The sequence below is a fragment of the Mus caroli genome, unplaced genomic scaffold (genome assembly GCF_978045245.1).
Source record: "Mus caroli unplaced genomic scaffold, Mus_caroli_1 scaffold_15, whole genome shotgun sequence".
Lineage (NCBI taxonomy): Eukaryota > Metazoa > Chordata > Mammalia > Rodentia > Muridae > Mus > Mus caroli.
In genome coordinates, this window is record NW_028227270.1 from 66,888,960 (window position 1) to 66,900,654 (window position 11,695).

Genomic DNA, 11,695 nt, shown 5'->3' on the forward strand with positions numbered 1-11,695 from the left:
TGGTCATTTAAAGCAACTTGGAGCAATGGTCTTCCCCTTCAGTGCTGGAGGGAGTATTTAGGGAGCATTTGCTGTTTGGGACCAGCGCTGAGCAGGCTCTTCTTTCCCCCACCAGTTCGGATGGGTTTTTGGATCTATGAAAAAGCTTCTGCAGTCTGAAATGGGTCATTTGAAGCGATCTTTCTGCGCCTGCTGGCTTGCGGGCAAGGGAGGTGCAGAATTATTTCAGGCCTCTGTCTCAAAACTCTCTTCTTCAATGCATTGATACAGTTGGTCACTGATGCTTTGGGGCTGCAGTTAGAGAGTGTGCTTTAGCGTGGGATCCTGATAGGTATGCTGCTTAAAATTTCAAAGTCAGGTGAGATGAGCTTTCCCCAAAGATATTCAGGCTTTGGGTTTGCAAAGTCAAACCCTGTTATTTGCAGAGAGAATAAAGACACTAAATGTCACAAGCACCCTTCTCCCCTGCCCATCACCTCCAAAGGCAGATGCTATGCTGACACCTGAACTCCAATGACAAACTCAAACTCAAAAAAAAAACCCTCATGAGCACACTTTTGCACGGGCCTAGAGAAGCGAATCAAGGGGTGAGAAAATATCCCCTTTGACAGTTTCTAAAGTTGTCCTGTTTGGACAGAGTATGGAATGGAGATCATAAATTAGCTGCCAGGAACCAATGGGCGCTGGGTCTGCTCGTGCACACCTAGACTCTCAACACTAGGGAAGAAGCCAGTGGGGAGTTGTAGCAAGTTCAGGACCATCTTGGGCAATATAGTGAGCGACTTCTAAGCTAGCCAGAGCTGGAGAGCAAGAGTCTGTTTTAAAGAAAAAGAAAAAGGGAGAAAGGGTAGAGATTAGTTGAATATCCCTTGGCCCCTCTCAGCCTTTCTCATCTTTGTCCCCTTTCTTAAGGAATGAGTTACAGCTAATGTCTTGGAACACTCTCCAGAGATAAGACAACTAAGGACCATGCCTAAACTATTTCTATTAGTAAAGATACTGCTACTGTTTTCCATTATAGTTACAAAGATACACTAGTTTGAGCTCATAGTGGGAACTTTATAAATGTTCCATGCCATCTGCAGATTTCCAACATTCTCAGGCGGGAGCGTGTGGGATCGGCACCAGATACACTTTAAAGAGGGGTTAAAAGACAAGAAATGAGACTCGGCAAGCTTCCTCTTTAAACAATCGGCTTTAATTACGCCTTAGACTTTTCAGTTTGGGCGATTATAACCCTTGAGGGATCGCCTAATAACAACTCTGCTGACTGCTCCTGTAATTAACTCCTAATTTATTTCAAACGGGGCGGGGGAAGGGCCCCAAGCCTCTCCAGGGAGAGCCAATCGGTGGCGAGCGTCCGTGGCGTCAGGAGCAGGGCCGTCGCCAGTTGGTTGAGCCGACTCTCCCACTTCCCCTCGGAGGGCAGGCTGGGCTCCCAGCGCGCCCCTGCCGGCTCCCCCCCCAAAAGTTGGAGTCTTCGCTTGCGAGTTGCCAGCGGAGTCGCGCGCCGACAGCTACGCGGCGCAGAAAGTCATGGCTTCTCCGACCAAAGGCGGTGACTTGTTTTCGTCGGATGAGGAGGGCCCCGCGGTACTGGCCGGCCCGGGTCCCGGGCCTGGAGGAGCCGAGGGCAGCGCAGAGGAGCGCAGGGTCAAGGTCTCCAGCCTGCCCTTCAGCGTGGAGGCGCTCATGTCCGACAAGAAGCCGCCCAAGGAGTCGCCCGCGGTGCCACCCGACTGCGCCTCGGCTGGCGCTGTCCTGCGGCCGCTGCTGCTGCCGGGACACGGCGTCCGGGACGCTCACAGTCCCGGGCCTCTCGTCAAGCCCTTCGAGACCGCCTCGGTCAAGTCGGAAAATTCCGAAGACGGAGCACCGTGGATACAAGAGCCCGGCAGATACTCCCCGCCGCCCAGTGAGTGCGCGTCAGGGATGGGATCCGGGCTGGACCAGCGCGAGGGGTCCCAGAGGGACTGGGGACGGGTGTTAACAGGATGATGCTCTTGACCCCCTGGTACCCCAGTTCAGCGGGCGGTCCGCATCCCAGAATCCCTAGCTTCGAGGAATCTACAGTACCTGAGCGCTGGCTAGCATTTGAAAACCAAGCCAAGTTGTTGATTTCTGCAGCCCTTAGCCCCCTGCTCCGAAAACTTCATATTTGTGTACCTGCCTGGGAAATAGGGGAGAGTCACTGTTTTGTTTTGTTGAGTCAGGGTCTTCTGTGGCCCGTGCTGGCCTCAAACTCGGTATGCAGCTCAGGATGGTCTTGAACTCGTCTAATCATCTTACTCCACCACCTAAGTACTAGAATAAATGGTGTGCATCACCACACCGGGCTGGGATCCACTTTAAATGAGTATTGAAATGTGGTTTTGCTGGCCTTCAAAATATACAGGCAGCCCCATAAAGTTCACCTCACTATAAAGACTAGACAACTGGAAGTTAACCAGACATGGAGCAGACATACTGGGTAGTCTTCGAACTCCACAGTGTCCATCCTAAGAAGGGAAGGTGGCAGAGACTGATTCGGAAAGGAAGCTTCCGTTGTTGGTTAGGTTCTGAGTGTTGCAGGGAGCTAGTTTGGGCCAGACCCTCGTGGGCTCTCCTGGGTTCACAGTAATAATTAACAGCATTCCTTCAGAACTTGAGAATGTACAGTGAGGTGGCCACAAGTTCGCCCGATTTGGCTGCTTGCTAGAACCTCAAAGTACAGGCAGAGGCATGCCACCTGTGGCTACCCCTTCAGACTTGGTGGCTAGTGCTTAGAGGATTGCTCTTGTTTGTCCCAGGTTACCATTCATACTTGCAGTGGGCATGGGGGTCTGGCGTCCATGCTCTCTGCCCTTCTTTTGAGGGTGATGGCCATATTGCTATTTTCACTGCACCCCACTTCCTCCAGGGAGGCTGTGCGGACTTCCTTTCCAGACTTAGCTTTCCTTTGGGGTCCATTCCCTGAAACTTTTTTAGTTTTATCTCTTGGCCTTTGAGGTTTAACTCCTCTGTTGCCTTTTTTCCTGCTCCCCCCCCCCCCCCCACCTCTCACCAAACTTTGGGAAAGTTGAGAAAGAGGGAGGAGGATTGTGGAGGGACTTTCCAAGCTCAGCTGGGAGAGAACTTGTCTTCCTTTCTACCTTTGGGCCTGGCCCTCTGGACTAGAGATGCAAAGTATTTTGTGAACAAAACAAGACCATATACCCAGGCGTCACTGGCTGTCCCCTCTGGCTGTCTCTCTCCACCCTGCTGGAAATTCTGAAAGGCTGAAAGGGCGCAGAGATTAAGGACTTAAAGAATTTAAACTCCAGTTTGCACAGTGCTTTTCAATACATTATCTTATCTGATCTCCTTTGTGCGGCAGCCGAGAGCCTCTTGTTAACAGAAGAGGCCGTTTCACTGCAGAGTTCAGAGGGATCAGCAGTTTGGGCCCATGGAAAAAAAAGCTCTTGGGAAAATTTATTTGCTCATTACCCCCCAAGTGGGGCTCTGGGCACTCCAACATGTAGTTCTCTAAGCCACCCGAGGGATAAGTAGTATTTATCCATTTTATTGTCAGCGAAATGCAGGTTCAGAAACATGAAGAGTCTTAACTTGTTTAACAAATTTGGAGTGCCTGTATTCCTAGGCCTGGGGCAATGCCCCACCACACATCCAGGATTTCAGCCTTAAATGGTATGGTGGCAAAAGGTCAGAAATCCTGGCATACTTAGGCCTGGCGGTCTGGTGGGGCAGTTCCCCCCACCCCCCACCCTCTGCGTCCCCGCCCCCCCACTGGCTCTGTAACATCTCTGCAGTGGGCAGTTTTTCCTTGCCCTAGATAAATCCTTTTTATAAGAGAAGCTAGGGGCTTTCGGAGGAGGTTTCATTTGGAAACACAAGGTTTTTGATACTTGGGGGTGGAAGTGTCAGCAGGATGAGCTCAGAGAATGCCAAGAATCAGCTGGGGGGGGGGTGGGCTGGACTTGGAGGGAGGGACCCACCTACCCCTGGCCTTGGTTTTGTGATTTGACGAAAGCAGGATAAAAAGTTTGTTTCACCTTGTTTAATCACACACTTTCTTTGGCTAGTATAAAAAGGGGTTGGTGGGAGAAGGTGGGAGCCTTGGGGGAAAGATTCTCCTAGCAAGGCTTTGCCATCTGAGCACAGTCCCCATGGTCCGAACTTTATAAGTCACCAAGGCCCACCAAGAGTAACCCAAGCTACCCTGGTGCAAAACTCCTGTAAAACCAGCAGCAAGTGTATGCAGTAAGAGTTTGGTGTCTGAAAGGGAGCCTGGGTGAGCTCGGGAAGGGTGAGAATTCTGCAGGTCTCCAGCTCTGATGTTGGCCAGTGAGCTGAGAGGAAAATCTCCCCTGCTCTTGGCTCGGTTGGGGATTAGCACGTGCGGAAGGCCAGGCCTTTAGGAAGTCTACCCATCTCTCTCCCAGACTGCTGTTTTTTTTCTGATCACAGTACCTTCTACTCTGTAAAATTAACAATGTGACACCAGGATAGGGGCTGGGTTGGGACTTGTGCTGTGTCACTCTCAAAGATGAAGTATAAATTCTTCTTTGGGCCACCAAAGTAACTAAACAAGAAAGGTTACATTCCCCTGCATACACCAGCGCTAGCACTCTGGCTACATTAGGGAAATTAGACTGGCTCGTAAAAGCCAAATGCAGAAAAATAATTGTTTAGTATTCTATTCTTGTCGCCTTATGCTCCTCCCCTAGCCTCAAGGAAAACAAGACCAGAATTAGTCCCTGCTGTGGAATCACCTTGAGGCCCCATCCTTGTGCTAACAACCCATCTTAAAACAGAGTCCGGACGCTGCCTCCTGTCTCTATTTTGCTTGTTATTCCCCACTTCTAAATTCCAACAACAAAATAATCATTTATCCACTTGCCCTAAACCATGGAATGGATAGAAGAGAGTACGATGCCATCACCATCATCGCAGGCAGAGAGATGTCCCTTGACATGTCCGTTTATGAGCGAGCTAATTCTCTCCCCGTCTTTCGTGCCGTTTATATTGCCAAAGCACACAGCCAAGAAACTTATCCCACAGCCAGATCTGTAAAATGATGCTGGGGTTTTTTATCATCTGTAGGGTGGATGCAGTGACAGCTGTGTGGTTGTTTATGGCTTGGATCTGCCCTTCCATCCATTGATGCTATTTGTTTATCACAGGCCTTATCTGGATGATTGTGCTTCATAAACAGGCTTGGGGCAACCCAACTTTTCTGGTTCAGAGAGTAGTTGGAGGCTAACTCAGTATCTGGCATCCTATTTATGTTCCTCCTGATATGCGGGTCTTCTTACTGTTTTAAAGACAGGAGATTGAATTCTGAGGAAGTTTTATTTCTTAGATAGTTCTTAACTCTTGTGACTTAGAGTCATGGTTTCTATTTCCATTTTGTGCGTGCAATATGTTTTCCATATAAAAAGTTTCATGACCTCATTACTCACGCTGATATAAAATACAGCAACTACCTACCATTTAAATGTGGTCCTTTTCCATAACTGACTACCTCTCTCACACACACACACACACACACACACACACACACACACACACACTTACTCACAGATTTGACAAAGGTACCTCCTTTTAAAAAAATGAAACAAAGTTTATGTGTTCTCTTAAGAGGGAAGAGATTACAAAGTTCACTAATTCATTTCCCTCTCTGTCCTCTAGGACATATGAGCCCCACCACCTGCACCCTGAGGAAACACAAGACCAACCGGAAGCCACGCACACCCTTCACCACATCCCAGCTTCTAGCCTTGGAGCGCAAGTTCCGCCAGAAACAGTACCTGTCCATAGCAGAGCGGGCCGAGTTCTCCAGCTCTCTGAACCTTACAGAGACCCAGGTCAAAATCTGGTTCCAGAACCGAAGGGCTAAGGCGAAAAGACTGCAAGAGGCGGAACTGGAAAAGCTGAAAATGGCTGCCAAGCCTATGCTGCCCTCAGGCTTCAGTCTGCCCTTCCCTATCAACTCACCCCTGCAAGCAGCATCCATATATGGCGCATCCTACCCCTTCCATAGACCTGTGCTCCCCATCCCGCCTGTTGGACTCTATGCCACGCCAGTTGGATATGGCATGTACCATCTATCCTAAGGAAGACCAGATGGACCAGACTCCAGGATGGATGTTTGCATAAAAGCATCCCCCTCCCTCTCCGAGAAGGTGGTGCCAACTCTGCTCCTGAATGTGAGCCTTGCATTGTCACCCTAAGCAACAGGGCCACTTGATACAGAGTGAATTTGTTATTTAGGTGAGAGGCACTAAGACCTGTTTTGTTTTCATAATTTTCCAAATGCCCCCTTTCCTCTCACAAATATTGCCTCTGCTAGTTTTTATGTATAAATATATAATAAAATATAAGACTTTTTATATGCCAGATGTAAAAATTCAAGTTATTTTGAAAGGCAAAATTTATATATACATTTATCCATTTTCTTTTTTTTTCTAGATAGCATCTTCCTAAGATATTGTGTTAAGTCCATTTGCTACATTTTCTTAAAGGGAAAGAGATTGTTTGCAGAATTTGCAAGGATGGTAGACTTGCTTATGGAAAACAGAGCAGAACTAGACACAGTCCATACAGGATGTCGCTTCAGACAGAGTCTCACAAGTGAAGGGGGAGGTGTAACATGTTTATTTGCATTTCATGTGCACAAGAAAAAGAAATCTCTTGATGCACATTTGATCCTATTTTTTTCTCTTTTTCTCCATTCCATGTTATTAAATCTTTGTTGTTGTTTTAAGATCAATGAGAAAAAGATGAGAATAACTCTGAGAGTTACTCAGGGTAAAGTAGAAAATAGGAAACTCCATTTCAGGTCCCTGGAGTGAGGGGGGGGCAGTTAGAAGGTAAAATATTGTTTGTAAGAATTGATTTCTATGAAATGCTATCTAAATCAGTCCTCACACGGTACAGAGGTGATTGGAAGAGGACATGGTAAATCTCTTCTTAAAAATGAGTGTCTTATAACTGTGGCCTATATTTTAAATATTCTCAACAGTCCATAGAATGAGGAAGGAAAACATGCCTTCTCTCTCTCTCTCTCTGTCTGTCTCTCTCTCTCTCTCTCTCTCTCTCTGTGTGTGCTTTATGTGCTAAACTTATTAGGGAAATTTATATACTCTAACGTGTTGGCAGGGCAGACGGTGAAGCCCCATGCTTGAGTTGCTGGAGATGGCGTTGTCAGTCAGCACCTGGGTGTCTCACCTCCCTGTCCATCTCTTCCCCCAGTATATTTTTATCCCGTTGAATGGGTATCTTGTATAATTTTATATATTTTATTGAAGAGTTATTTCTTATCTCTTACTCTGAATTAAATTAAAATGTTTTATTGCAGCAAAGTCTGTCCCAACTCACAATTATTTTTAAAAGCTCTCTAATCTTAGCTGGATTCAGGGGGGAACCCCATCCAGATAAGAAAGGGGGGACTGGCGCTTTTAATTGCTCCATTAATGTAAATCAAATCAAGTTGTGGCCAGATTTGGGTGGTAGAGGCTCAAACCCCCGAGGGGACCCTTGGAAATGTCAACTGGCAGCCTGTACGGTTTAGGAAGAAGCTGTTGAAATCGCCATTAAACTATCAAGCTGTAGTAAAAATGAGCTTTCAAGACGTAGAGAAGTGGTGCTCTCTAGAATCCGACCATGGTCCTGGGAAAATCTTGAACTTGGAAATTCGCAACCACCAAAACAACTTGAGTTGAGAAAGGGGGAGGGTGGAAAGAAGGCTCGCGAGGGCCTGAGAGGATGCAGGGGTTTGTCGGGCAGGCTTCTCCGTGTTGTGTCTCTTGTTGAACAGCAACTCCAGAAGAGCCCGTTTTACTCTTTGAAGAGGGCTAACCAGCCCACCTACCCCAAGAGAGCCTAGGTGCCCTCCCTGCATCAGGCTTGGGTTGTGACGCATAGCCATAAAACAAAATAGTAAAGGTCGGGGAGGCTGAGAAGGATTTTAAACTCAAGTTTTCTGCTATGGTGGAGATGCCTTTCTATTTTCCTTTTGTCACCTTGGGAACACGGAGATGAGGGGAGAAAGAACTTGGTGGGGTGAGGACTGTGCAGTGGAGAATTGGGCACTTCTCAGGGAGTTGCCAGCGCTTGGCACTCACTTTGAAGATGGGCGCCCCAAAACTCCCGTTCCTGTGAGCCCGGAGCTAGCTCTAGGAGGTCTCGCTCCTTTCTTAGATCCAAACCGATCCCGCACACTTTGGAAGCTGGATCCACAGGGTCCTGCTGAGCCGCGGGCGGGTCCCAGAGCCAGCAAAAACGTTTCTGCTTCGGGTCTTTCTGTCCCTCAAGTCCAAATTCCAGGCCGGAATCTGCCACACTCATTTAAGAGATGCGTTTCCCAAAGGCCAAAGACCTTCCTGGTTTCATCAGCAGCCGCCAAGGAGGGGAGGGGGTCCCTAATTACCCCGTCCACCGAGCTTCCTTCCCGGCGCCGTGGACCGGTCACCTCTGGCGGTGATAGCTGGGGTGGGGACCTGGAGACGCGGGCCTCTGGGTTAAGGCACAGCTTTGCCTATCTAGGTAGACTAAGTCCGGAGTAGGATTCCAAGAGCCCAGTTTGGCTACTCCGGTAAACTGGAATCGGGCTTGCAGGACATCATGCACGTGATCCCAGATCCAATACTCAGAAAGGAAAGCCGGGAAAGGGTTTGATCTGGCTCAAAAGTTCTGCGCTACCGAGTGACTGGGCTTTCCAGGCTGAGGCCGGCGGGACAAAACTGTGTGCTGTGGTCTGGGCTGCTTAAGACTCTCCTGCCTAGGATGGGTTTCTCCTCTCTCAGGCCTGGTCCTGCAAACAGGGCGTTTCAGGGATCAGACTGGCAACCTGTGAAGGCTAGGAGACATTCGCTTGCCCAAGACCCACATGGCAGATTGGAAAACTCACGCACCATGCTCCTGCGGAGTCTTACGAGGATCGACCGCCAGTAGCCTGGCATACAAATACACCTGCCCGTCCATACTTTAATGCTTTCCACAGGGGAAACAAACAAACAAAAAACTTTACAGGTAGGAAACCTCGCTTTTTTAAAAAAAAATTAGGGGTGAAGGAGCAGGAGTTTGCATTTATGGAGCCGAGGAGCCGATGTTTAGGGAGGACGGAGGCATTTTTCTTGAACCATTATTCCTTACCACATCCCTTGAGAGAGGTTATGCTTGTCACAGGGGAAACTGACGCCCAGAGAGATAGCTCACTAGAAGTCACAGAACTTGTTGACTGTGGCGATGGGTTGGGAATGCAGTTGAAGGGTGAGCCCAGAAGGTGGTGAACAACGAAAGGGGAGGCAGAGCAGGGGAGCTCAGAAAGTAGGTAGGGGTCTGGAGGGCCGGCTTTAGAATTATGCACCAGCTCTGGTCCCTCATTGCTTAGGGGCTTCCCCGGGACATCTCCATCCCATTGGCCCCGGGGGCCCAGCCCGCCCCTCCCCCATCTCGGTCGTGCCTTGGTGATGCGGGGGCAGGGGCTGTAGGAGGTAGGCCGCCGAGGCCTGGCTGAGAGCGGGAGCCGGCGAAACGTCTGCCTGACCCGACTGAAAAGAGGATGCCTGCCTTTGAGCGCAACCTTGTCTGACCGAATGAAAACTCCCACGGCCATTCTTTGCTATGAAAGCCCCTCATTTGCCACGGGTTGGAGAGGCCATTGCCCCACCCCCCATTCCTTTTCCACTGCCGGGCTGGAAATAAGCATAAACCTCATTTATAAAGGAACCCACGTCACACACACACACACCCTCCCCAAAATCACAGGGCCTGGTTGGTGAAGTCGATTGTGCCCGCTTCCCCTTTCATGTAAGAACAACAAAAAAAATCTGAGATTGCTGATGCTACAGGCCGCTTTAATGAAATAAAGTAGTCACAGCAAGGAGGAAAAGCCTTCTATCCACCCGCCCCCCACCCCACAACCAGGCCCCTATAGCCGCCCCTCACCCCACACTCTCTCCCCTCCACCCTCCCAGAACAAAATGAGCCACAGTAAAATGACTTTCTGAAATAGCCCCCGCTTCAAAGCGGAGCGAAGGACTCCCGAATGAACGGAGCTTGCAGACTCCCGAATGAACGCTGGCCCGATAAGGTCCTAATAGCCAAATCCAAACTCCGTACGTACACCTCTGACTTTCCAACCTCTTCCAACCCTCGCAGCGTTTGTTGATGAAAACACTTTGATGTCCTGAGTCCTCCAAACAATTATTATTATAATTTTAAACAACCTGGTATTTTCCATTACTAACGGCTCAAGCTTTGAAGTTACACCTCATAATTTCCTAAATTAAATAAATCATTTTAAGTTTGCACTGGGAGGCTTTTAATAGCAGAGAAAGGAATATCATTATCTTATTGAGACCCAATTGTGGTGGCTCCAGCTAGGCTGTAGCTAGGGGCAAAGCAGACTCAGTCTAACAGACATACTTTATTAACCTCCCATAACTCTTGAAAGAACAGTTTTATATTTTCTTTGATTTCCCCCTCCCTCTCTTATTTTAAAGCTGTCCCAACCTTTAATTAGTGCTTAATATGAAAAGCATTATTTTTTTAATGCTATGTAATTTACCAGCGGCAACAGGCCAACTTAACAATTGTTTATTAGACTTGGTTTTTCACACAGGGCAAAGAATGCCGCTCCAAACCCAACTTTTCATGGCTGGTTGCACTAATTAATACAGTGTCTGAAGCTCCTAGAGTTTTTTTTTTTTTTTTTTTTTTTTTAATATTGAAGCATATGAGGGTGGAGGAGGGGGTGTTTCAAAGTTCAGCTCCTGCCGACGACAGTCTCTGATTTCTTTCATGCTGTTTTGTCCTGTCTGTGAAGTTAACACAGACAGAAACTGTTCCCGGGCTCCCCAGACGCTGAGATCCCAGCAACAGCAAGAGAACCCTAGACACCTCTGCTTGTGATTTATGACTTTTGGGGCCAGGCTTGGGGGCTCGGGGTGGGGGGTGGTCCGTTCCGGGCTTAGGGTGGGGTTACCCCTCATCCAGTCTGTGAGGGTGCAGAGCTGGCCTGATGCCTTGGTCTGGGCAAGCAAATGCCGGGAGTCCCAGACCCTAGAGAGTGCTTGGCATTGGGCATAGAATTTGCTAGGCTGAGGCAGGGACTATGGCAAAGGGGTGGAATGAAGGACAAGCTGAGACCCAGGCCTGTGGCTCTGCCACCAATGTGACCCTTGGCGTCTTTCTCCTTCCTCATTCTTTTGTCTTACTTCCCTTTCACATCTTTTGTTCCTCCCCCAATTCTTTGCCCTCTCTTTCTGTCGTTCCTGTTTTATAATCTTCCGCTCCTTAATTTTTCATGCCCAGCCCACTCTATGTCTCGTTAATTTTCTTTCCTGCCTCCGATTTGATTTTGATGCGCTCATCCCGGTAACTTCTCCCTCCCACTCTTTTCTTCCCTCCTCCTTCTCTCAATCTCCCACACCCCCGTTTTCTAAATTAGTCCCAACCCCACCCTCTCTTTCCCTCTTCTGGCTTCCACTTTTTCTTCTGTCCAGGCAGCTCGGAGCTGGCGGGTGCCGCGCACTCCGGAGCGGCTCAGCGCAGGGTGGCTCGGCACTGCGCTCTCTCTCTCGGGCTGCACCTGGCTAGCTAGCCTCGGACCGACCGGGGCGCGGGAAGGGGCCACGACTACGGGCAGAAGGACAGAGTCCGAACGCGAGGCCCCTCCCGTCCCTCCCTCAGCCAGCCGCCCGTTTGAAGT

General features: G+C 49.0%; 1 protein-coding gene across 1 annotated transcript; it reads left to right on the forward strand.

Moving 5' to 3' along the window:
* The first annotated feature begins 1,484 nt into the window (after positions 1 to 1,484).
* Positions 1,485 to 7,330, forward strand: Msx2 (msh homeobox 2). Its single transcript, XM_021180899.2, has 2 exons — positions 1,485 to 1,915; positions 5,671 to 7,330. The coding sequence occupies exons 1-2, from the start codon at positions 1,537 to 1,539 to the stop codon at positions 6,093 to 6,095; spliced, it is 804 nt and encodes a 267-aa protein (XP_021036558.1). The 5' UTR covers positions 1,485 to 1,536; the 3' UTR covers positions 6,096 to 7,330.
* Positions 7,331 to 11,695: the final 4,365 nt, after the last annotated feature.

What these genes read in the sequence shown, in the direction of transcription:
- Msx2 (XM_021180899.2), top strand. Translation starts at nt 1,537, where the DNA reads ATGGCTTCTCCGACCAAAGGCGGTGACTTGTTTTCGTCGGATGAGGAG. An exon ending in CAGATACTCCCCGCCGCCCA is followed by an intron (nt 1,916 to 5,670) that starts GTGAGTGCGCGT and finishes TCTGTCCTCTAG; the next exon opens with GACATATGAGCCCCACCACC.